The sequence below is a fragment of the Anser anser genome (assembly GCF_964211835.1).
Source record: "Anser anser genome assembly, chromosome: 12".
Lineage (NCBI taxonomy): Eukaryota > Metazoa > Chordata > Aves > Anseriformes > Anatidae > Anser > Anser anser.
This window is the reverse complement of record NC_139733.1, coordinates 18,922,049-18,948,525: the sequence shown is the minus strand read 5'-3', so window position 1 is coordinate 18,948,525 and position 26,477 is coordinate 18,922,049. Positions and strand designations below refer to the sequence as shown.

Genomic DNA, 26,477 nt, shown 5'->3' with positions numbered 1-26,477 from the left:
GGCACAGGAACATAGCAAAGATTTAGAGAGGACAGCTAACCAAAGTGGGAGGAAGAATTTTTCCCCTCACCCCCACATTTTTATTTTTTTTTTTAATTAAAAAGACTATTTGTTTCAAGTAAATTGCCTTAGGACTTACAGTTTATAATTACAAATAAAATACTTTTTGGTCGGTTTTCTCCGTTCAATAGAACTTTTTGTTGCTTAGACAGCTAAGTGTCATGGGATTTTTAAGAAAGGTTAAAATTCTGCGTCCTTTAACAATTAATGGTACCCAAAGAAAAGTTATATAAAAGCACATCCAGCGCCATGTTTTGCAAGAGCTACTCTGCTGGCTTCAGTTAGGTTCCCTGCACCAGAAAGCCAGTTCAGTATGCTAGTCCAGACCTTCACAGCTAGTCTTGTTTTTAAAGCTGCTTCAACCCATCACTTTCAGGGATTAGCAGCAAGTTGTTTTCTAGGTCCTTGAATAAAGTCAAAACCAGGTGTTTATCGTTTCACATGAGGTAAAAAAAGTCTGAGAACAACAAAAGGAAAGATAATCAATTACTGCCTCTTACATCAAGATGACTGCATTTTACTGTCAAAGCACGTATACATAGTTAACTTGATTTTGAGCAGCTGGCAAATTAGTCTTAAACATAAATAACCATTCAAGGGGGATTTCTTGTAGCGTGAGTTACCATTATTACCCAGCCTTAAAAGCCTTTATTCTCCTTAGGCTTTCTAATCCAGATTCAATATTCTGCAAACAATATTCACCACAGACTGGCCTATTATGCCTAGAAATCCTGAGCACCACATACAATTTCAATTATTTCATTAAAATATTGATCATGGGTTTCACTGCAATGCCAGGAAGAACCCTCACAGTATCCAACTCAGAGAAACTCAAATATCCAGCAAGACAATGGTTTAACTCATTCTCAAAGACATTTTCCCACATGCAGCATTCAAACGTTAAGCAATGACATCACATTCTTCCCCTTAAGGACATCTGTGGTCTGAAGTAGCTTCAAATTAGAAGTTCGGTCCTCTTGCTTTCTGAAACCTTTCCAGTCCTCCAGGATGAAACAGTTACCTCACTTGAAATATCATCAAAAAGAAGTCGATTGGGTTGGAGTACATATCATTCCCAAGGGGAACTGGGAATTCAGAAACAGATAAACCTATTTCATAACTTCTTTGGCTGTTGTTCTCCCCTTCTCTCCATCTTTTCTAGAGCATATTTGCTCCCTTTCTTTCAGTCCATAACCCAGGGGCAATGACTAGGACAACACTGACCAAAAAGCCCAGAAGTGGAGAAAGCTGAAAAGTTACTTTTATTGACTGGGGAATGACGTGCGAAGAGGAGTTTATTTCAGTATTTTATCTTAGGACATAGCCAAAGCAAGGAAATTGCATCTGTTAACACTTAATAAAACGCTCTGGTTACTTACTTCATCCAAAACACACTCTGAACATGAAAATCAAGGCAGGTACAAGAAAGCCATTTAAGAGCCAGCAGTGTGATTGCAGCCTAAGTGGTTCCAACAGTCATCTTCAAACACACAGTTATGAAAATGAAAAGGCACATTGTACAGAAAGAACATCGTTTACACAACTGAGAACTGTTTTGCCCATCACCAAAAACTCCTCTGTGTAACGTGACATTTTCCTCTACGGGAAAGACATGGAAGCAGACAAAAAAAGAACGAGGTTTTTGTGATTGGTATTTAAAACCTGTGCTTTAGCTATAGGAGCACATGATAAGAGTATCTAAAGAAATTAAAGAGAGGTTAACCAATTTGCTTAAGATGACAGGAATTGGTGTAATTTACAGGTTAGTGGCTTGCTAGCTGCCATTCCGTAAGTGTGGTTTTCAGACAGAATCTCATCCTTTGAACTGCTACAGTTTTCTGTTAGGAAATGAACATTTCAGCTGATTACTTTCTGGCATACACGCCATAAATTTTTATTTTTTATAGTTACTGGGTAGGTACCAGAAACCTTTTCAACATTTCAGGACAGACAAGTAATTGACTCCATAAAACCTCAGACACAAATCTTTGCTACGATTTCACCTATACCAGGTGCTTCAGAGTGTAAATATTTTATGACTGGCAGACAAAAATATCGGCCACAAAACTGCATCTGACCAGCAAGCCTGAATTACTGCCAAGGTAAAAAAACTGATTTAAGCACCTCAAATCTACATCCTCCTTTCTCATCTGCACTACAGGCCTTGAGACTGCTCACATTAGGGCATGAAAGAGAAGACTCTCCCATACAGGAACTGTCAATGACAGACGTAAAGCTGCTCCATAAGACCTCTTGTAAGACCTGGCAGAGACACGTCAGCTCCAGAGGAAGCAGAATTGTAGGATCACACATCTCAGTTGCCCCAAAGCCAGTATGGATGGTCTGAAGCCACCTCTGTTCCCAGCTTCTCCTTGGAAAGCCTTTCATAGCCAAAGTGCTATCATCCACGCTTCCTATAGCAGCACAGACTTAAGATTTATCCAGACCACTCTTAACACAGTTCACTATTGACTTGAAAGAGTCACTTCAGATCGGTAAGAACATTTGTCCAACCTTATCTTCTTCCCAAGGCTGCCAAGCACTGCATTAGCTAGTGCGAGCTTTGACCTGCAGTCACATATTTAGAGCCTGAGCAAGCCTATCAGTTACATTTCACAGGAGTTACCAATTCCGACACCTTTCCAGCCCTCAGTAACCCCTGCTATGCCTGCACAACAGAACATTTCCCTTCCAGTCCCCTGGTTCACTGCATATCTGCTGTAGAACCTGGTGGCTTCAAACAACTTAGTTCCACAGCATTTCTGATGGCAAGGAAGAAATGCAGAACAGCAACACTCATTCTCAGGAGGGCCTTGACAGGTCAGCTTACGACTTAAAGCACATCGACTTTCACGTGTACAAAGGGTTAGAGACTCTGGATGGATTTCTAGAGCTCACAGCAGAGACAGCACGCACTTAGCTGTGCAAAAAGGAGGAACGTGCATCTCCTCAAATCCTGCAGGGCTCCGAGGCACTTTCCAGAGGTGAGGAGAGGCGCCGTTCTCCAGGCCCTGTTTTGCTAGGGTCACTCATTTTCAAACAGTTGCCAAGCGTGACAGATTTTAATCCAGTAAATCTGCTTTGTCCCCACATGGGCTTGTCTTCATGCATATCATGCAACACTGACTTTTCACAGGTGGAATTTAAGCTAAAACTGGCCATTTTGCTCAAACTGTAGATGAAAGCAAACAAAACCAACCAACCAACCATTATTTTCATAACGTTTTAAAACTCCCTACCCTCAACACTAGTCTTATTTGTTAGTACGAAGTTTGTGAAAGCTTGCTCGATTTTATAGCACATGAGATGAAGTTTGAGCCCAGATAACTGCCGGTGTAGAGGAACACTATCTTCAGTACTTGGGGGCCAAGTAAGGTCTAAGTCTGACTGCAAATCTTTCAAATCCTCAGCTCCAGCTTGTAAGAAAGAAGCGGTGTTCAGAGTGCTGCCCGTAGGCTATCCAAGTAGTTACTTACGAAATTTCAACATGCTGCAAAGGAATGCAAGATAGGAAGAGATGTAAAGATGGCACTAGATCAAAATATATTGAACAGCCAAAAGCCACAAACAGAACCATACTTGTGTCCTTCCCTTTTTTGAATAGAAGTTATTTGTAAGTGCAAATACAACTCCTGGATTATTATATTCAAGAGGAAAAAAACTACTTTGGAGAGGCACATTGCACACCAACAGGACATCCACGCTTGTTGCGCACGTATTTTAAAATGATGCAGGTGAAATACTGCTACACTCTTTGTTCACATAATCCACGGGGACTGTGAGACTGGCAGCATGCTCCCAAGGCCACTGACAAAGCACATACCAAGATATGCCACTGCTCACAAGTGAAGTCTGAAGAGAGAAAACATGAATGCCAAACCCAACGAACACCACAGTGCGTGCTGTGCTTGGCCTGTACCACTAACTGGAAGACCTTCCTACTATAACTTTAAAAGGAATGCCCAAAAATAAAAGTCATAATAATTTTGAAAGGACCATTTATTTTAACAAATCACTTAGCACCACACTCTACAGCACAAAGGACACTTGTTTAAGAACGCGCCTGTTTGGAAGCTATCTGCTTTATGACAGACATGTAGCGCCGTAAGAAAAAATTAGCAACAGAATGAAGATTTTGTTAATTCAGAACGGTTTTATCCATTAAAATGCCCTGAGCTTCTAAATGTCACAGTTAATAAAAAAAAAACAGAAAGACTTTGCTGGGCTCTATAATACTTCGCCTACAGCCTATGATGTCTCATGTCAGCCCCAATATGGAAGATCTGGAGAAGCAGAATAAAGCAGTCTAGATGCACCCGTTTTATTCACGCTGCTAATATGATCATTAGAAACAGCCTAAAATAATACTAAACTGCTGAGTTCTTTTAAGTGAAGGAAATGCAAGCTGGCTTACCACCGAACTGCCTGATTCTTATCCTTCTGTTCAACGAGCTGTGATGTTATTTATGACTGTATTAAAACCTACTGAGTTGTAATAAGGCAGTTTCAGTACCTCGGAGTGCTCGATCATCGTGCTCGCTAATGTAAGACAACCCAAGTCACCTTCATGCAAACTCAACCGGCTACGATCCGAAGCATTCTGCTAAATACCAGAATTGGGATTTTGTTTTTGGTACTTTGGCAAGCCACAAAGGTGCATACAGCCCTTACACAGAGGCAAGCCTCCGCTCTAGAGGAGAATTAACCCAGCCAGCCGAATTGATGCCACAGAGCATCAAAGCTGAGAACTGTGCTGTCAGCATTACTGCTGACAGGTGATGGCTTTTCCTAGCAAGCAAAGTGCTTATGTCCCTGACACTTCCATTAAGCAACATTACATATTTTATTTCCTGACATCTCACTCACAAGGAAGGTGTTAGAGCAGACATCACAGTAGCCACAAGAGATTAAAGGTAACAGCAGTAAGAAATTAAGTATGTTTATTGCACTCATCTTAAACCACAATGAAATTTAGTGTTTTAGTTGTTTCTTAGCTAAAGGAATGCTGCCCTAACACTTTTGTAACACCAAGATGTATTAAAGGCAAAGAGCCATAATGTTGTGTGACCTCACCTTTACAGCCCACAATCTTATTCCCGTAACAGCCAGATGGTGGCTATCTTCTGGCTCCCAGGAGGAAAAAAGAAACGGAGAAAGCACACACAAGACTATCATAGGCTCATTTGTTAAAGAAGGATGGCAACATTTCAGCCCTTTAAAGATCTCGGGCCCTACATACACCGAGATACAGCATCACGATCTATTTTATACCGACAAAAACAACATCCAGCCGCTCGGCCACTTCTGTAACCTTCCGCACACCTGCCCCTCCGTGTCTCACAGAGATGAGCTGTTGAAAACCCTTCTCCTCATGTTATTTCACATATGGCAGGCAAATAATCAGTTACACTGTGAAATGAGAAGCACCTGTCCACATAAGTGACCCTTGACAGGCCAGAGGATGGAGCATTCGCAGCACCATCACCTGAACTGGGGAAAGCTTTCGACACCAATTCAGTCAGCCGCGGTTGGCTCCGCTCAGCCAGCCGTAACCAACAAGTGCAGTCAGGATCATTACTTCAACAGATGTTGCACGAGCATGTTTTTTTTTTAAATCAGGAAAAGAGAGGCTGTGAAAAGTGTGCTATATGAAAAGCTGGCTTGTCCAGCACATAGCCGTGCCCCGGTAACAGCAGCCTTTTCAGCACTGACTCTGTACAAGAGCAAGGGCCTGCGAGCTCTTGATGCTCCGCTGGGTGCAGTCCTACTGATGGCAGGGTTACGACTCTCCTGATGGGACTCGAATCACATTTTGTGGCGTGGCACCACACTAATTCCACCTTCCGAAACATTTTACAGAAAGCTCTTGTCAAGGGTTTCATCTGAACTTCAAAAAAAGCACAAATAACAGCTCACCAGGAGAGGCGCTTTATGAGATACAAAGACGGGTGTGTGTTATCGTCCCGATTCTCCAAAGGTTAGCTGCAGATCAGTATTGCCAAGAAATTCAGAAGTATTGGTTTTGTCAGAAGATCAAAACGTCTCTTGCGAGAGACATTCAGGGCCTCCAGGCTTGGTCTCAAAAGAATCCTATTTTAAACCACACTGGTGTAACCCTTCAAATGCTGCTACAAGAACAGAACTCGGTTCCCAAGGGGAAATAGGCACTGCACCTTCCAGCACAGCCATATTTGTGTGGAAAATACACGTATCGCCTCTAGCCACTGGAAAACAGGCAACACGGCATGTTTATCACAACATACTTGTCACCACTGATTGATGACGTACACAAAGTTTCAGCTTCCTAAGAGAGTATGGAAGAATAACCCAGCTCCAGGCAAGCAGAGTCTGGACAATTAGAAGGAGACAAAGATTAGATGTGCAATAACTAGATCCTACCTCAATCTCTCCACCTTCCTTACCCCTTTTGATACTTCGAGTATAAAACCATTTTAGCATATCGTTATTTTACAGGATGAAATAAATAGTCTGAGATCTTAATGCTTTAAAAACGCAAATAGGCACACACCGAACCGCGTTGATTTTAACTGAAAGTTTGAACAGAGGAATAAAGCAAGGGAGCTGGAGACCAGCAGACCTAGTGGCAGCCGGCACCAAGGCCCCCACAGCTCGGTGTGCGCCCACCAGCAGTGTGGTGCGGGACACGGGGCGCCGCCAGGGACCGGCTGCGGACACCACGTGCGCCCCAGGCCGCCGCTGCCGGCCCGGCCAGGGACCGCTCTCACAGGCTGAGCTCTCCGTAGCGGCTGCAGAGCACGACGGCTTCTCGTTTAATTTCCTCTGACACGAATGTAATTAGTGCTCATCAACAGCACTCTGCGAAAATAAACTAACTTGTAATAAGTGGGGACAACGGGGAATTGACTTCCAAAGCACGTTGCTGCTCCACGCTCCAGGCCACCAGGGCTGCAAGGAACACTATCAGCCACCTCTGCTGCCAGAAGTCCACGTGTCACAGAACTGTACCCCCCAAAAATGGGCGTAAATAAGCAATAGGTTGAATAATAGCCAATTTTGCTTCTGCCTTACCCCATCTGGTGGCCTACTGCTTACGTACAGCTGGAAGCAATAGTTAATTGAGGCACGTTATCGGGAATTGCAGCACTGGAGAAATAAATGTGGTGCTAGATGAGCTGCGGTGCCCTAACAGTTCCCTGCTGCTGTTCCCCGGGTGCCGTGGCAGTCGCGCTTCTCACTGCATCTTGGAGGAGCACCTTGACGCCGCACACTCGCACCACGCAGAGCCATCGGGACCGGGCGCCACCACCGCAGCCCCGCGAGCCGGTCCTGCCAGCCTCAACTGAAGCGGATAAGTGGAATTAATACCAGTTCCTGGAGAAGGTGGAAACCCAGAGAGACTTTCTAAGGATAAAGCCTGGGAGCAGCCTGACTCAGGCAGAAGCCTGGTCTGGAAGCTGTCCCCTCGTTCCTTACATTAAATACCGCAGAGAGAGGAGGAAGGCAGTTCTGAGCAGCAATCCACATGGGAAGCATCGCTTAGCGCAGAGCACCCACTTAATTTAATAAGAAGCACTCCAGAGCAGAAGGCACCACTTTTCTTCCCTCAAAAAGCCAATATACATTAGAAAAGCACAAACTCTTTTGAAAAGCCACAGTAGCATGATTAAATACTATTTTTCCTTTTACACAATAAACCATACAGGGCTGCACCCTTAAGGAATATATGAACTTTCATGTGAAAGGAGCCCATTAACTGCTGCACAATGAATGGTGCCTGTGGTCCAAGATTCATTTCCTTTTAGAAAAGCAGAAAGGACGGAGAGCTTACGACTGCTGCACACAACTGCTGACTCATTCAAGGTCACTTTACTTCTTCCCTGAACAAACTGTTTCTTTGAGACCCAGCCTATCGTGGTATTTCAGAGGACTATAGTTTCAGCGGGAGTCAGGAAGCCCAATTTTGTTAGGTTGTGCCAAATTTGCAGGACTCTATATTATTTCAAATTTAAGTCAGAAATGATTTTTTTTCTTAAAGTACTGTTCAGAAATGAAAATCCATTTTGGCAGGGTGGGGAGAGGGGATTAAGTTTCACAGAGGTCATTTTAAACAAGCCTACAAGTACTTCCAAAGCCCTTAAAAGTAGATTTTATACAGATTTGTGTCATGTCAGCACGGCTATCAACTAGATTTCAAGAGGCATAATTTCCATAAAATAGTCAAGTAGTACTAGATTAGTACTAGAAATAGTTGAAATTATTGAGTTACGATAGAGATAACTGGTGTATTTTTTAAAACTAAGTCTCACTTCTAAGAATTTGCTGTTTAACAAGACAAGAACAAACTTCAAAGCCCTTTCTGAAAGGACAGCAGAGCACTACATGGCTTCAGCAACACAGCCCCAGTTCGCACGGGGCTGCAGCAGCAGTAAGAGAAGCTCTGCTCCACTGGATTTGAAAAGAGGATTTCCACTTGCTCCCTGCTTATCTCTTCCTCTAAAAAGAACGGGAAACCTTGTTCAGAATCAGCCACGAAGTCCGTAAAGTTTTGATGGTTTCAGCTAAGAATTTCCAGGTGACTTTTAGGAAGAAAGCCAGAAACAGATTCATCCCCCTTGATGCACAAACTTCCTATCAAATTCCTAGTTCACTCCTGATTCGGAGTCTGGATAACTTCTGCTTTTATACCACCACAAGTGCACTGAGCGCAGCAGCTTACTGGAAGGCCTTTCACTCTAACTAGGAAACAAAAAAAGTCAGTGTTAGATAGGGAGGGAAAAACACTCCCAAAATCGCTGTGAGGATTTTCTAGAGCTTACAGCAATGACTCCAAGTCCTTTAAAGATGCTTGGGTGCCCAGCACCTTCTGAGACCCCAAGCCCTCCTATCAAGACCACACAACTCCCTTCGATAGCCTATGACGCTTTTTGGGGAGCAGATCTGCCTCTCTCCATGTTCAGAAGGAAGAGACAGATAGATACGAATACATTGCCCCAGGACTGAAAAAAAATACTCTTTAAAACATTGCTTTTTTGTTTGTGTTTTTTAAACACAAGATGCATTTCTGCTCACTTCAGCGTATTCGTTTTTGGATACATTGCATGTTCCAGTTTTTATTTTATTTATTTAAAGCATTCCAGCTTTGCTTGCTGAACAAGTTTACTACTGCCACTGGATGCCAGTAGCAGGTTTACTTTCAAGAGAGAGCCTACCTTCCACAGACTTTCTAGCAGCAATTTGTTTCCACATGTAGTAACTGTTGTGTAGGGCGTACAACTGGTCAAGGGCTTTAAGACACCTCTGGGACATGAGTTGGTGGAAACAAAATACAATGTAAACAACACGATTAGAATGATGTGTGAAAACCAGTTTCTATCACTTGACTGTTAGCCTCCAGAGAAGCGAACAGTCTAGAAAGGCAGCTTCAACAGCAACTGAGAGCTTCCCCAAGAAATAGACGCTCTTGGAAACCATAATGCCATCTGCTGAGAGATTATGATAGTGCAATGCAAGAAATGACACCCCTGAATGCGTTCTCCAGTGCTTACAGCATTTCATCTGCTAGCTTAATTACTGTAATATCGATGTTGAAAGGCATGCTGCTTCTGGTCATGTTCAAAAATAAAAAGAAACTGTTTAAATTGGATAAATTATCCAAGGGTTTTCAAAGAACTACCTGAGACATCACAGCCTACTGATAATCAGCAAGTCAAGGACACTAAATCACAGAGGTCCACAATTAAAACGTTGTTCCAGTATGCTGAAAGGATAAGAGTAGGATGTGGGACACCCAAATTATTCATTTGGCTGGGACATTCTAACTTTGCAAAAAACACTGGTAATTAAATAGCTCTTTTTGATTTATTATGTTTTTAAAGATACTCTATTTTGTGCTCCGTATCTTTACAAGCTTGAAAGTTTGTACATAATTCTAAGACAATTCAACTACAAAAATGTATCACCAAGTCTCACAATAACAAATAGGTTAAATGTGAAACTGGCCTCCAATGGAAGTGCCAGTGACAGCCTGCAGGACCGAGCTGTCACCCCAATATCCCACCAGCACTCTCCATGGAAATGTTTGGAGGCAGCAAGATATTTTTGTAGTTGGTAGCAGAACTGCTGTGAACTAAAGATTGGCAGGATAATGATTCCACAACGACCACCGGATGGATTATTTCATTTCCCAATCTGCCAAGCATCTAAAATCAGGCTGTTTTGCTGGGTCACAACAAAACTTACTGGAGCACAAGTGCCAAGAAGAAGAACCAGCCATGGGGATGCAGAGGGGATGCATGCATGACGAGCCAGGAGGATGTTTTTCCTTATTTGCACTAAAGCAAGTCTGCCCCTGAAGGTACTGATGAATTACAAGAGGTTCAGAAAACCTTCTGAAGGATTCAAGATCAGGCAAGCCCCAGATTCAAGATCTAAGCAGAATGCTAGCACAGTCTACTTTTCCTCTAGCCCACAAGTTTCAGGAGTGTTGCAATCTGAGCCTGTCGTTAATTATTAAAAGGAAGATTTACAGTAATAATAATTTAATTCTCTAAGACAGACAGACAGAACTAACCAGATCCACTGGCTAGCAATTGATGATGTAAGAAATCCTAAGTGGATGCTGCCACACAGAATTGTTCTTCAGAGAAGTGCAAAGACAGCAGCCTAGTGATCCAATTCTAGCTTGACCCTCTCATTTCATTTCTGAGGAATGCCTCTTCTATGTGTAAAGAAATGAAAAAAAAAGATTTTTCTGTAATATTTTTAACTGAAGAATGCTGCATGAATATCTTCCTAAGGAAACACAAAGCAGATGTGTTCCATCCTCAGTTCAGGGACGATTTCCACTGCAAGCAGTACAGAGGTGCATTGCTAAAATGGACCCGTTTGGTCAAAGAACAAGACACGAAGCTGGCACCTATCTCTGAGGGATAAAGAGTTAAAACAGCTACCCATCTCCTCAGCTGGCCCACTACTATTGTGAGGGCAGTGTTCAGCTGAATTCCATCAGGCCACGCTGTCTTAACACAACCTGACATGTTCCTCTTCAAGATCTTCGAATTTTTTTCTCCTCTCTGCTTTTCAGCAGCATACGCTAGAAAATAAATACACCCCAAAAGCCAAATGGTAATCCAAGCACAAAATAATATTTAATTATATAGCGGGGGGTGGTGGGGAGACTGAGTAATTTATTTCATTATTTTTTTTAAAGTAAAAGACTCACCAGGCCCTTCGCAGACAACACAATACTGGTTTTTGTTTCAAGTTCATAACTTGGCTCTTAAAGTAGTTGATAATGAACCAGCAGGCATTATTTTAAATCAACCAGTTTTATTAAATGAGCCAGAAAGGAAAGAGGCAGGGCTAATTACCAGCATTCCTTGATGAATTACCTAGCGGTGTGTGGTAAATCTCTGGGCGTCTTTGTCTTTATCCCCAAATTTATCCCTTACTTATTTCTCAAGAGGTTAAAGGACATGGGGCTAATTAAGGCACCAATCCAATGACAGACAGAATCATTCAAGGTAAGGCTGGTTTTTACTCTTTCAAGCTTTTGCATCTCTGCCTGGTACTTCTTAATCTAATTTCTTTTTTTTTTTTTTTTTCCCCTTAATATAACTGCTGGGGAGGGGGGAGGAAAAGCGCTAATCTTGTCACGGTCAGGCAGGTTGAAATTGCCATGCAGTGCTGGGCAAAACGCTGCATATTTGTAATTTAGCCAATAAGAAATTCCTTAAGCCTCTCCTGAATGGCAGGAATGTCTCTAGCTTGTCACTTTGAATTCATTCACTACACAGGTTCAGCCCCTCGGAGAATAATGCTGCCAAACTAGCCGAAGAACTGAAATATTTGCGAGCGTACATAATGCCTGAAGATTACTTTAAGCAGATCTGAGTTTTCACATTTCAACATTTAACGTCTGTCAAAGCCGTCGACAGAGGCCTCCCCAGACCTCCACATGACTCCCCCCGGCCTTCAGCGCCGTGGGGGGCTCCGGGCTCTGCTTGCTGCTCAGGGAGCTGCGGAGGCAACCAGCACAACCACAGTGACCAGCACTGACCCCTTCCGCCTCCTTGGCTCAACCAGTAAAGGGTGGTAAGGTGGTTTTATTTTAAACTGACTTGGGCTGAGACAGGGTTTGATACAGCCTAGGCAACACACACACTGACACCCACAGGAAAAGGAGATTTGGGATGAAGGGTGAAGGCAGGGTTTGCACTAGCAGTCAAGCAGTCAGACACTTGTACACAGAAGTACGTTGCCCCCTTGAATTCCACGCATGTTTAACATCCAATAACCTCTGCGTTGAGCAAGAGTTTACATTTTACCTCTAGTACTCACCACAGATGTTAGAGCCAGTTCTCATTCTGGAGAAGCTTACAACCCACAAAGCAAGCAAAAGATTGAAGGCCCGAGAGATATCTTACTTACGTGAAGGCTTAAGACAGGCTTTAGAGGTTCTGTGGTTAAAAGCAAGTTTTTCTTTCTGAAGAACGTGCTGTGGGCTGAAGTTACACTCACCGACTCTGTTGTGTTGTATCTGCAGTTCGGCAAGACCTGGTCCGGCAAATCACTTCTCCGAGTTACAAATACGTACCAGGCTTGCTTAACATACTGGCACACACCGCTATCTGCTATTGTCAGGTTCGATTAACTTAACTTTTTATCAGATAAGCATTTCCACAAACACACATTTACTGTAGCAGATGCTACCACACGTTTATCTTGACATCCCATTGTTCCTGTTCTACAGGACTGTAGGACAGATAGATTGATCTCCCATACAATGAAGTCTCATGGTAATTATTACACCAGGAATACTATTTCTAACTGCACAGCCTTCCCTGGTAAGCAGAAGGACTACATTAACACCACAGGTCGCTCTTCGTAACAGGGCACGCTGGAAAAGGTCTGGGAAGAGGCATTTTTTGATACTTGTCCATAGCCATTAACATCACTCAGAAGGCATGCTTGGCATTTCAAAAGAAATACAGGGTATCTGATGCAAAGAGCTTATCGTGGTGGCGCATTTAAAACCTGAATGAACAATGACACGAGGGTTAAAGCAAGAGGCCAGCCGGGCCTCCCGCATTGTCCCAGACAGCCCGGCTGCACCGCTGCACTTCTGTTGACTCTGGAAAAGCTGCTGGAAGGAGAAAGATAAGCGTGAGCTACAGCAGTGCCAGGGGGGGCAGTAAGGTGGGTGAATGGACCCACTCTGGCATCAGTGGCGATCAGCCTGCAACGCTGCCGTGAGATGGGCAAAGAATAACAAAGCAAGAGCGGAAATGCAGTAAACACCGGTTGGTTGTAGACTTTGAAAAGGAGGTATTGCAGCTTGTTTGGGACTCCAGGCAGAAGAAAACCTGGGATGGATGTCTGCTGCCCACTGGTGATGTTTTCAATCCTGCCTGACCTGGTAATGCTGTCAAAGGAATTACTTTGCAGTTCTGCAGGCCGAGGATGCTCCCAGACATAAGGGTCAGCAGACATACTAGGACTACAGGTGTAAAAACGATTTTGTGATATCAAGAAGGAAGACATTAACAGATGAAGCTTGAGACCCACTATGGGAAAACTTTTTAACAGACCGGCTTCCCTACAAACCTAGGGTGGATTCTCTCAATTTCTAATAGCCGAGGGTTTCGTCCCCTGTAACAAACTGAGCTCCACAAGGACTAACAGCAGCACTGTTCTGCGGATGAACGGCCTGGGAGCAGGACTAGCTTCTCATCACCTCTCACAGGTGACAGGCAGAGACCTGATGCCCAACCTCCTCCAGCACCGGGCTGACCCCACTTACAGAACTGCGGGGATCTGTTCCCAGAGGTCAGGCCTGCAACACCCAGCACTGAGAGCTGCAGAGGTGCTTCTGCTCCAGCAGGAAAGGAATCCTGCCGGACAGGAGGATAAACAACAACGACAGGAACAACTTCTTGCTATCAAGGACACAAAGCTATAATACACCTGTATGGAAGAAACGATTTTATAAAGAAAACCATTGAAGATATTTTAAGAAGAATTCTGTACAAAAGAAGTTAATTCCTTAAATAAAAAGTATTGACTAACTGTGTACATCGGGCTCCTGATCAAACGCTAACAGGGCTTGGGACCCTTCCAACAATCAACACATTTTAAGTTACTTTCTCCTATTTCCAAGACAGAGCAAGAAGTTGAAGCAGGGCAGAAGCAAAGAACCTCCTGTGACACCTCCACGTAGCCTTAGACCTAACCAGCAGCAGGAGACGGATGAGAAGATGCTTAAAGACAAACTAGCCCGTATGTCTGTGAAATCTAACATCAGTGGAGCAGAATGACAACTGAAACTCCTAACAAACTGTCCTGCTATTAGATGAGAAGAGATACTGCTTGATAGGTATTAGCCCCGTTCCTAGTCCATCACAAAATTAGGCTTCACTAAGCAACACTACATTTTAATTCCAACAGGTCACTTCCTACCTTGTCAAGCTACATTACTTGACATAGGAATGATGCAATAAGAAGTCATTACTCAAGAAAATAAAATCCTATTTATTCATATACCCTTGAATGTAATGGCCACATTATGTAACTTGGAAATTCCTACGCAATGTGACATGGATTAGTATGTATTACTCTTTCTTTCTGTACTGTTTCTAAATGACAATTTAAACATCTTTAAAACAAATACAAAATGCAAACTCATCAACAGTTTCAGCTTCTTTTTAAACTAGTCATTCCAAACTACCATCCTCAGACACTCAACTACTATTCCCCTAATATCGTGAGATATGGGACACAGCAAGCCACACAGTGTAATTACATAATTCAAAGAGTGAACAAAATCAACACATTGCTTTTTCTTCTCTCTCTTTTTCTAATGTGATTTTAAATTCTATAAAAATCATCAAAACTAACAACAAAGCAGCTGCCACTTTTGGCCTTATTTGTGTAGTAACGTTCAAAAAGCTTTTTTAAAGAAAATTGCCTTCCAGATTAACATTTCTCAAAGTGTAAAAATCCCCTTTTTGTCCATCTCATTCTTTAAGGTCACTAAATCCAGACCATCTGGATAATAAAGTTACCACGTGTAGTTCCCTATTCACCTAATTAAAACTTCTGTACAGCTCGTATGGATAATTTGTCTACAGCTAAAAGCAACTGAAGTGTAAAAAGCAGCTCCGGGGAAATGTTGTCACTAGAACCAGGTTACTGCTGCCAGAGCTGGCTGTCAGCCTATCGGCACCAGGAAGATCCCAATTTACTGTTAAACACATCTTTTGAGCCAAGCAACCTATTTCATCATCATCATCATAAATCATATGAACTTTCCAGTAAAATCCTATTCGCACTGAAACATCAGTAGGAAATGTTTTAATGTTTAAAATAAATTACAAAACATGACTTCGAGCCTGGTATTTAGCACTTTTTTTTGTACAGAGTTGGTTCAGTCTGGTATCAGTAAGGAAAAAAGCGAGAATCTTTAGCTGCTTCCACTAAAAACATAAGCAGCAAAAGTGAGCAAACCAGTCTCTCTTCTCTCAAGCCCAGCAAGAGACCAAGAGGACTTGGTTTTGCTAATTTTGGCTGTTACTTATGTAAAGGTAGATAACGAGGAGTCAGACGCCGTTTTGCGTGTTTCCGCAGCCATTACCTATAACACACGACTCTCTGTTGCCAAAAAGCCTTGCTGCTAGGTGTTACTTTTAATTTACAAGCCAGGTAAGGATGCACTCACATAGTTTTTCGCTCTATGGGGTCAAGCATGCTGCCCAGGAATGGGGACAGATGCTTCCTCTGTGATCCCAAAGGACAAGGATTCACGCTGGAGTCCTTCACATGAATTTAACAAATTCAGGGTGGACAAGCATTAAGACAAAATAGCTTTTCCCAATTAATTTTAGACTCCTCAGTATACACACTCGCACACACGCTCAAAGTGTGTTGTACACACCTTTCCTTTAAAAAATAAACATGTAACTCAAAATTCAAATGCCTTCTTTTTGCTCTGAGATCTATGCTGTAGACCACACTTGAGTATATTCTAGTATCCCCATCAAGTATTAATTTTGGCACTGTCAACACAATACCATAATGCAGGTTCAATAAACAAAAGGACCCTACATTTCCCCCATAAAACAGTCATGCTGAGACTGTCTTGAAATACTGCATCTGCAAGCCTATTTTAAGGCTAAATCTTGGAATACACATCATCGATATAGAGCAGTGATGGGCAAAGTACAAGAATGCATTGTAAGCAAGTTCAATTAACTTATCTGGTAAGAAAATGCTTACCAACTGAAAGCAATTACCAAATATCCAACTGCAATAAAAAGATCTAGCACTAATGCTGAGCAAATAAATAACTTTTCAAAAAGCTAACGAAAATTTTACTGTCATATTTTTACATCACTTTTTACATTCTTTTACTAACACATTTTCACATTGTTTTACTCTATGCAGACTTACCCTGTGCATGAAATTCTCTTTTCTTCTAGTTGAACAAGTTTTTCCCCGAGTAATTAGCAAGCTACATCCTCTTTGACAGAGAGATACTAACAAGCTCCTACAGTTTCCAGTAAGACAAGGAATCCAAAGCTACTAATAGCAAACAAGTCATTTAAGCAAAAAAGGATTACAAAGGCTTGTTGCAAGAGCCTGGAAACTCACCCATATTTCAGATTAAGGCTTTCTGAGGAGCTCTTTTGTAATGAGTTTTGACTCAAATTTTTTAAAATATGTATTTTTTAAATGAAATATTGATTTAAATATGTATTAATAATATCTTCTTTGGAAAAAACACTAAGTGCCAGAAAGACTGGACAATGATTTCCAATGGGAAAACTAGAGAAACTGTAGTTTTGTAACAAAACCTCCCTCGAGATCTCAAAGTGTAAAGAAAAAAAATCACAAACTAAGAAGGATTTCTACTCTTCGGTACCAGGACACCAAAGTAAGCTGCGAATCAAGCCACAGCACAGCTTATTTGCAGGACTTTGTTTCCGAAAGTACCTGTCACCCCATCCCTAGGGCACATAAAGTCCACTTCAATGAGAGCTACGACACGGAGCGGCGGAGCCGCCGACGTACCTTGAGGACCTCCATGGGTACCTGCGTGGCGGGGGGCAGGCTGGCGGGGACGCTGACGTTGATGGCAGGTGTCTGGCTGACGGGAACTCTCTGCTGCATGAACTGGGCTGCTTGCTGCTTCTGCTGCTGCTCCCGACGCTCCTGCTCCTGCATCTGCTCACGCATGAGCTGCTGCCGTAGCAGGATTCGTGAGGTCATGCTGGAGGAGCTTAAGGGAGGCTTGGAAGCGCCAGGATGCTCGGAATTGCTGTGGGAAGACCAGAGAGAGACAGCTCAGCTTCTACCAGCGCCTTCATCGCTCAGGGTTTGCAGAATTGTTCTGGGGCACGGAGCAGAATCCGCGAAGATACGCGGCACCACACAACGGCGAGCTCGGAGCCGACCCACCGCAGGCACTTAGCGGTGCGTTAGGCTGCCTTAACTTCGCAGCAACTACACATTTCCAAATGCCAATATCCAGCTGTAAAAAGTGATTTACTACTCTTACAGCAACTATCCATGAGAAAAACAAATGCTTTTATAGGTAGCAGCAGGCACTCATATCCCTTTTTTTTTTTTTTAATAAGTATGGAAAGGATGAATCATGTCTAATGATAGGTATAGGTAATACACCAGGTCTAATCACCTACCTCAAAATAAATAAAGAAATTCTACCTCTTCCATAAAAGCACAATAAAGTACAGTTATTTTCTGCAAAATACTACCTGGGGGTTGGATATGCTGATGGTGACATTCTTCATAGCTAGAAACCCGACCCCAAAAGCAGCAGCTCCCACCTGAGGCCTACCAGCATCTCCTGGGTGCGGCGAGATGCAGGAGCAGGCAGCACAAACAGTCACGGCTTTCTTTCAGTCACCCTTACCAAAGCCTGTTGTGCTGCCCGGGCGAACACACTACGCACCTTCACCTGCTAAGAGCCCTCGACAGACCGAACATCCCAGCAGGTAAGGCGGGACAAACCCAGGAGTTTGCCATAAACCGCAAAGACGCCTCCTGAAAGACCCCATCACTTTGTTCGCCCCCAGGAGTAAAACTCCATTTACAAGACATTTCTGTTGCGTCCTTAAGATGGAGCAATTAAGGGAGGTAAATACCAAGGTACACATCCTTGGAGGGAAGGAAGTTAGCAGCGGCTAGGAACCCATGACTCCGTGCATCCACATGAGAAGGCGCCACAGCGCGTGTAAATGACGGCACTTGGTTTCTAATCCTAACTGAGGACGGACACCCAGTGCACACCGGGCTGGAGGGGAACACGGGATGCCTGGGGAAGCCGGCAGCAGCTGTCCCGCTCCAGGAGCGAGCTGCCTGTGAGCCCCCTGCCTCTGCTCCCCGCGTCTCAGTGCGGTGCTGGGCAGCTCGCGAGCCAGCATCAGCCCCTGGAGGCTGCGGGCATCGAGAGCCCCGTCTGCTTGGGCACGCTTAGAAGCCTGTGAGATTTGTTTAGGACCAACGTTGTGTTCATAGGGGAAATGAAAAAGGAGAGCCCACGCTTACTTGCACAAGAGATCAAGAGAGCTCGCCTTCTGGGGGCAGGGAAGGAGCGCTGGGAGGAGACAGCCTTGCTATTTAAGACCTGTCAGGTTGAAACACTCACAGAGACACTGATCCTTTTGATAAAACAAGAGAAAACCTTTGTGGTGAAACTAATGCAGCTGCGGAATAATCGCACTAATTAGCTGCTCAAGACAAGTCACTGACTGTGATACTCGTAAAAACACCACCCTCCCAATTAACGGCAGAGCATTCTCACATCTCAGCCCAGCAGCCCGTTTCCTGGCCGCAGCCGCGTTTGAACGCACATCTGAACCACTCACAAAGTCTCCCTCCAGTTTGGAAACGTGCATTTGTACAGCTAGGATAGTTACAGGTCTCCAGAAAGGTCTCCAAACCTTTTTGATCACGTACCCCCAACCACTAAAAAAAAAAATACTGAGCACACACCCCCAATAGAGAGAAGAGCAGAGAACAGCACCTTCTCTGCTACTGCATGGCCAACAGGAAAAAATGGCATGACAAGTGGGAAGGAGCCCTGCGGATTTGCTTACTTGCCCTTTCCTCATCCCAGCTCACGCTGCCCAGAAACGCTGAGAGAGCCGACGTTCCTCCAGCACTACGTTGAATCAAACTTTCTTGCTCTTCTGGGCTACACAGGTGTTTTAGGATGCTCTCAGCAGCGAAGGCACCCAAGCCCTGAATGAAGGAATCACTGGGAACAACGTGCCGTCAAACCGTAGCTATTGCCAGCAACGCGTTTGAGTTTAAATAATGCCTGGATCTGCCAGAAACACAGCCTGGAGGCTGCTACACAATACCTGCCTGCCTGCCGAGACGCTCATTTCACAAGCGCTGCAAGTGGAACTGGACGAACAAAACCACTCCCAACACTCAGCTGTCCTGTGGTTGTCACCTGGGGACCGGGAAGCTCTCAGTGCACGCAGGGCCATCTCTCCACTTCAGGGCTGAAGCGGCACTTCTTCCGTTCGCTGTCACTCACCGAGAGCAGCGCAGATGAAACGTGGAAGCAGAAAACCGTCTGAAAGCTCCCCTTGGTATTTCATTCTCTACGGCTGTCCCTCACAACTCCCAGCCTCCATGCCCTGCTCCAGCCGCGCACCACACTGCGCAACGCTCCGAGACGGAACGGAGGGTGCTCTGGGCTTCATCGCCACGTACCCTCCCGAAAGCAAATAGAAAAAACTGTATCAGAAACTCACTTTTACATTAAAAAAAAAAATTATATCAAACACTTAGTCAAGAGTGTACTGCAAAGTTGCACTTTGAAAGCTGCCTGACCTTTAAGCGCTGCGCAGGGTGAGACACCGCAGCGCGGTGCGGAGCCCGGGCACGTGGACGCCGAGCTCTCATACGAGGCCTGACTCACCCAGGCATTGCGCAGTCAGATCCAGAACCCACACATGCAACCGATACGCGATGCGACTGAGATACTTCCTGCAAACATGGTTATGGATATCATTTAATTGCAATAAATGAAACCGACTCATCCTCTTAATTGGCAGATGATTAAACCAGTTATCCATTAGCAGTCTAATAAGCATAGTGTAATACAGACAGAGTTATTAGTTATGAATGTCATATGCCAATTCAATTAATCATTAAGTGATAGCATTCTATTAAATAAATTTAAATTACATATCCTTTGTTCAGATGCCTGGGAAACGTTAGTTACTGTATGCACACACTGTAATGCAGATGGCTGTTACATAATACAAAACAACTGGTCAGATTAAAACCAAGTTTTATTTCGTTGCTATCAACTCAAGTGATTACAGACCCCATACGGTTTGGAATCATCCTACCTGCCTAGATGGGTACCAGTGATTTGATTTGTGTCTCCTCGGACAAAAAGCCAAACTAGTCAGAAGTTAATCAATTGTTTTCGATTCCTACAAACTGATTAAATGTGTTCTCCAGTACACATGCATTACTTGTCTTGTTTGCACACATTATTTTGCATTATCCACATATTCGTTAAAAAACCCAGTTCCAAATTATTATTTTTAATTCCAACATTAGGTTTATTAGACAAACTACAAGTTAAAAGCACGGACCAACTACTCAAACCCAAAGCTCTTCCAAACAGTTCTTCATTTAAAAACGCACACAAAACAAACAAACCAACCACCTGTTTGTCCATCACTCTCTTGTTCTCTGTCAACAGCCATGGGATACTTGGCTTCAGACAGGATCTGACAAATGCCTACCTGAAACGTTTCAGATAGGTATGTGCGCAGCTGACCTACGTGTCAGAGGGTGACACTTAGCAGAAGACATTCTGAAGACACCATCAAGAAACACGTCCAGGAGATCTGACATTTTGGTAATGACTTCTCGTTTCTGGTTCTGTGAATAGCCCAACAGCCTGTGCCCCACATTTGCCTGCTGCACATGGAAGTTGTAGCTAAAACAATACTCATCTTTTCCACACCCTGTAATCTTTACCCAGCAAAGAGGCTTCTCAGGGCTTTTTCATTTATTTTGGTCTGTCTGAACTAGAATTTGATCGAGTTTAGCATTAAAAAAAGATTTAGCAAAAGGTTTAGGGGAGGGAGTCCCTGTCAGTATGGTATGAAGCCACTGGTTTTGGCTGATATGCCAGAAGGCAGAGACTGTGCCTGACACAGAATAGCACCAGCCTGGAGAGCTCGTTCTGGCTCTGCCCTTCAGACCCCCCCCCCCACAGCCCCAGGTTCCTTGGACACAGGTGAACAAGAATCAAATAAAATACATCCAAAAAAAAAAAAAGCCTCTCAGTTAGCCATCAGTCCTTTTACTTACAAGGTCTCCAGCCACTCCACACGTAGTCTTGCCTAGAGGGGAGTGCAGTAGCAGCACAGATTTCACAAGACTTGAAAGTGGAATGAAAAAAAAAAACAACAAGCTTTCAAAAAACACTTGCTTTGGCAAGACCTACTACTGCCCTGCTGTACGCAGAGCAATGGCACACAAGAGGGAGGTCATTGTTCTCTGTCCATGCCAACTGTTTAGCAGTGGGTTAGCCTGCAGAGAAATCAGCCAAGAGAAGCAGAAGTTGTAGTGCCTCCAGAAATCCATGCAGCTGCACCAGACCTTAGAGGTCTGAGGTAAGAAACGGGATTTAAATGCTTATATTTAACGCCTTACCCTTACTTCATTCATCAGTATTTATGGAGAAAAGCAAGGCATCCACACTGAAGCATCTGATATTAGCATAAGAACATCACTCCTGATCTTGAAAGCAAGCAGATGAAAGGTTGCCAACAATTCAAACACCCGGCCTGACCTACAGAAGGCATTATCAAAAGAGACACCCGCACAACTCCCCTCCGATACTCCTCCTGCTCAATGAGCGCTATCGGTTCTCTCAAAACAACTTATTTGTAGAGATTCCAGTTGCAGTGTCTCTACCAAGCAGTAAAAACTCCAGACACGTTTTTATAAACGTTAGCAGCATCTAACCTGCCTGTCAGCATTGCTGTTTGCCACAGGGATGAACTACAGAAAAGGGAAGGTTACCAAAAGAGAAGACAAAAGAAAAGTAAATATAAGAGGGAGCTGATTACAACAAAAATAAAAAGTTTTCTCCCCTATCTTCAGCCATCGAGAGGGATTCTAGGTACAAGAAAACTACCCCAGCAATTTCCCAGCAGCACTCTGTACTTCATTCCTAAAATTTAATAATTGATTGTGGGTTACGGCGACACTCCGCTCAGCGAGCCAATTGGCTGGCACTGAACCGGCATATCAATGCTAAAAAAAATTGGCACCCCTTTATGTCCTTTGTTGTCAAGGACAGAGCAGTAAGGCCAGCAATTACATAAATGGTGCAGGACCTTTATCAGCCTCCACAGTAAAGCAAGGTCTGTTTCCTCTTTAATAAAGGTTTCTGCATTTGAAAGTTACACGTTCGAAGAGACGTGCTGCCTGCTGTGGCACCTGCTCCACCATCATCCAGGCAAACGTTTTCCTCTCCCTCCAGTGCTCTCTTCCTCCGACGCACACAGTCAGCGACGTCCCCTACCCAGGAGCTAATGGCTGAGCTACAAACAGAATTGAGTTTAGCAGCTACACCTGTCTTTAAATAGATAACAACCAGCACTCACAATGACAGACAATTTAATCCTCTATGATTTTTTCTTTTTAAATAGCTGTACACGATTTAGAAGTTTTCCATTTTTCTTCCCGTCTTTAAAACACACCTTCACAAGCTGCTGAACATAATGCTTTTTGAACTTAATGAAAACCTCTCTCATGACCCAGGAGCACTCAGTAACTAATTATTAAGCTCCGGAGGTGGCTTTTGCATGAGCGTTGACTTAATAAAATGCCATAAGTTGATCTGCTTGAATGCCTGTTTACTTGGGGACACAGCTTTCAGTACAGCTTGGGAAGCTCGGCCACCACCGGACTAAGTAACAAGGTAAAACGAAAGAGGTTCAGTATAAAAGCTGCAAAGGTCACATTTTACAATTCTTTACTACCGTTTCTGTTAAAGGGGAGATGAATAATTACAAACCTACACAACCTTCAAAGGCTCCTATATATCCACCGGCTAAAATAATCACTGAAATGCACCAGATCTGTTTGTGTCGAAACCGAACCAAGAAATAGCAGGGGAAGGAGAAAGCTCTAGCGAAAGGGGGAGCCGCAAGAAGCTCCGTAAGGGACGAGCATCTTCCAGGTGCTCCCGGGGTGTGCACGCAGCGCTAAAGCACGCGGGTGCTGTCAGACACACGAACTGTTTGGCCTCGTTACCGTTACCTGTGGCGTTCTTATCCCACAACAATCCCCCATTAGCTCAAATGTTTGTGCTTGCCATGAACTTTCAGAAGACGATACGCATATATATTATTTAAAAACGACAAATAAACACGCAGAGGGAGGGCTTCGCGAGCCTTCCCCTCCTGCAAGGCAGGGGCAGGCAGCTCCCCAGCGCAGCACCTGGCTCCCAGACCACCACCTCCGTCCTGAGGCGCTCGCTCGAAGCGTCACTTACAGGCAGCAGCTGGCCAAGGAGCGCGGCATGGCCCTCTCAACTCTAACGGCCTCCATCTTTGCTCCCCCCCCTTTTGTCCGGCGGCTTTTGCAGAACGCCTGGGTGAAAGTCAGGCCGGGCCTGGCAGGGCTGTGTCTCTAGGGGTGGCTCCGGATAAGGCCCTGGCAACTCCAATCCCCGGGAGCAGCGTGGGCAGCGGTGCCCAGCGCCCGCCGGCACTGCAGACCTGTGCAATCCAGCACCTACCGCCGAGCAGGGGCTGGGGCCTCACGAGGCCTCACGGCAACCCCAAGGGACTCCCAACGGTCCAGGCGGTCAGGGTTGGGATCTCGGCGCCCGGCTTGCTTCGTTGCACAAAGTACTGCTCGAGACTGCCCTGGGACAGGAATGGATACGACCTGACAGGGCTGCAGAAGGAAAAGCCCCGCATTGTGTTGTCCCTGAAGGGCCTGAGACCCGCTCGGCCCTCTCACGCCCCACCCCACAACAGGAGATATGCGCCGGTGTTGAAAGCACTCAGCCCATTCTTTAATTAAAAGGGGACTGATCAGGCCACTAATGCCATCAGAGGGGCGAACGGACGGAGCTGTCTGTGGCAGTACAGCTTTCTCAGGATCTTTATCACCAAAAGGACGAAGGGAACAGACGGGTGCAAGACAACCTGCTTTCTGGGAGACAGATAACTCCTGCGTTTTCAAAGATCCCCTCAGTGAAACTCTGCGGAGGAATCACTGTGCACACACCTCGCAGTAACTGGACGTGTATCCGTAACTGCGTGGAGGCTGGGCACACTCGTTACCGCGTCCCAGCTCTGTTCAAACAGGGAGAATCCCTGCTCAGCAGAAGATCAGCGAGCAGGTGAGATACCTATGCACACAAATACCTCGAGCCTTCAAAAACATTCCACAAGGGGTTAAAGGAATTTAAAACTTAGCATTACTAAACCCTGGTTTCGTGCTCTTCCTCAAACCTACAAAGCCGTCACAAACTTAGCGAATATATTACAGGAGAAAAAAAAAAAAAGAGCATGAGGCAAATTTGCCTTTTGCCTGATAGACTGAATAGTTGCCTTGTTAAGGACTTTTTGAGCCATTTCAGATGCCACTTTCCTGTTATCGGTACTTACCCCTCTAAAGAACTCTGCACACATTTGCAAAACATTCTACAACAGAAAGCCAGATAGCTAGAACAACCAAAAGGTGATAAAATAAAAAGCGAGGAGATAACGCTCCATTAATAACCTTTGTAGTTCTTGATTTTGTAATACAGAATTTACCTTCTTTTATCTGAGTAAATAGAGAAGATAATGCTGTCGCCAAGAGGGAAGATGAAGTACATCACCATGCATTTTGACACTTTGTACCTACGTAGTCCCAAAATCTGACTTCACATCCCTTTCTCATTGTATCTTGATTTAGACAGTGACGTATCTATCACACTACGCAGTCAGCTCACAAGTTTATTCACATAGGCAGCCAGCCCTGCAGAAAACAAGGCCCAAATGTGTTGTGCTCACAGCTTCTACCCCTCATTCATCTGCTCCAAAACTCACAGATTCACAGATTTCTCTAGGTTGGAAGAGACCTCAAGATCATCGAGTCCAACCTCCGACCTAACACTAAGTACTCCACTAAACCATATCCCTAAGCTCTACATCTAAACGTCTCGCCAAGCTAAAAAGCCACCATGCTTCTAAAGGTTTGCAGGAACCCAGCCATTCCCAATCTGAATCCCTCTGCTCATCCTTGATTTTCTGCTTACTGACTCCGCTTGTCACAACGCTATTTAGTTCTTTCCAAAGAACACAAGGCAGCTCGAAATCTCATCTCACACAGATGACATCCTCATTCTGGTATGCTCGGCAAACAGGATCTTAAGAAGCAAAAGAGAAAGTGTTTATGAAAGGTTTGCTTTAAATGATTAAGAACCCCAAACAGTCATAATGAAAACCACAAAGTGAACTTTCAGTGCTCAATACGTGAAGCGTCTGTGTGATCAGTGTGTATGACTTGCTCATTACAGCGAATACGAAATACGAAGGAAAAAAACAACCCCTAACATGTTACTGAGAACTCTAAAATCATCTTGGACAGTTGTTATGCAAACTCTCACTTCAATTTGTAGCCACAGGGTTAGCTGGTCATTACAGGACCTGACCAGGGAGTATGTTTGGCAACTTCTCTTTCTAACAAAACTCTTGGCTGCATAAACTAATTCCTCAGCGTCCATGCATTTTAAACAAACTTCAGTTTTAGTCTTCAAGCATTACTTATAGTTCTTCTACATTTTTGGCTATTCGTAGAAGAATTACTGGGGCAAAATGATTATGTAACTGTAAAGGCTGAACTACTGAGGGGGAAAAAGCCTTTCATTCAGCAACAGTTGCTTCACTTACCATTTGGATATTTACACTGCAACTGCAATTTGCAATCGCAGGACAGATGTACCGCTCTTGCTGCGTTGGGTGTTCACAGCACAGACAGCAAGGTGGGAAAAGCTCCAGCTGTCCGTGTAAGAAAGCAGCAGCAATGTTTACAAACTTGCTAATTGAGGCCAAGCAAAATGACAGTCATTCGCTGGAAACATTGCCAAACTGCAAACAACTACTGCGGAGATGGCCTTCAACTCCCCTGCTCAGGCCATTTAATACAACCAGCAAAATCCCTGCCTCGGAGTAACCTCAAACAAAGGCTCCTGGAGAAAGCAAATGCCAGCAGTCCATCGGCTAACACTGCAACGCTACCAGGGGACCCAGCAGCATCCTCAGTACAGCCACATCCAGCACACGGTTCCCTGCCCCACGGCGCCTCTCCTTCCCCTGCTACAGACTGGCTGAAAGTCTGCCTGGCAGAGCACCCCTCAGGCAGCAACC

The 26,477-nt window shown here is 44.3% G+C and overlaps 1 protein-coding gene across 13 annotated transcripts in view; it reads right to left on the bottom strand.

The window, feature by feature from the left end:
- MITF (melanocyte inducing transcription factor) overlaps nt 1–26,477 on the bottom strand; it is a 100,215-nt gene that overhangs the window by 24,790 nt on the left and 48,948 nt on the right. For 7 of the 13 annotated variants that reach the window (XM_083795433.1, XM_083795440.1, XM_083795438.1 and 4 more), the window contains one exon: nt 17,110–17,356. In XM_083795433.1, the coding sequence (XP_083651559.1) occupies nt 17,110–17,356 (247 nt within the window). Of the gene's footprint in view, nt 1–5,133; nt 5,390–17,109; nt 17,357–19,519; nt 19,544–19,606; nt 21,294–23,605; nt 25,137–26,477 lie in introns of those variants that run through there. The other 6 variants (XM_083795439.1, XM_083795443.1, XM_083795444.1 and 3 more) reach the window with 6 other exon arrangements.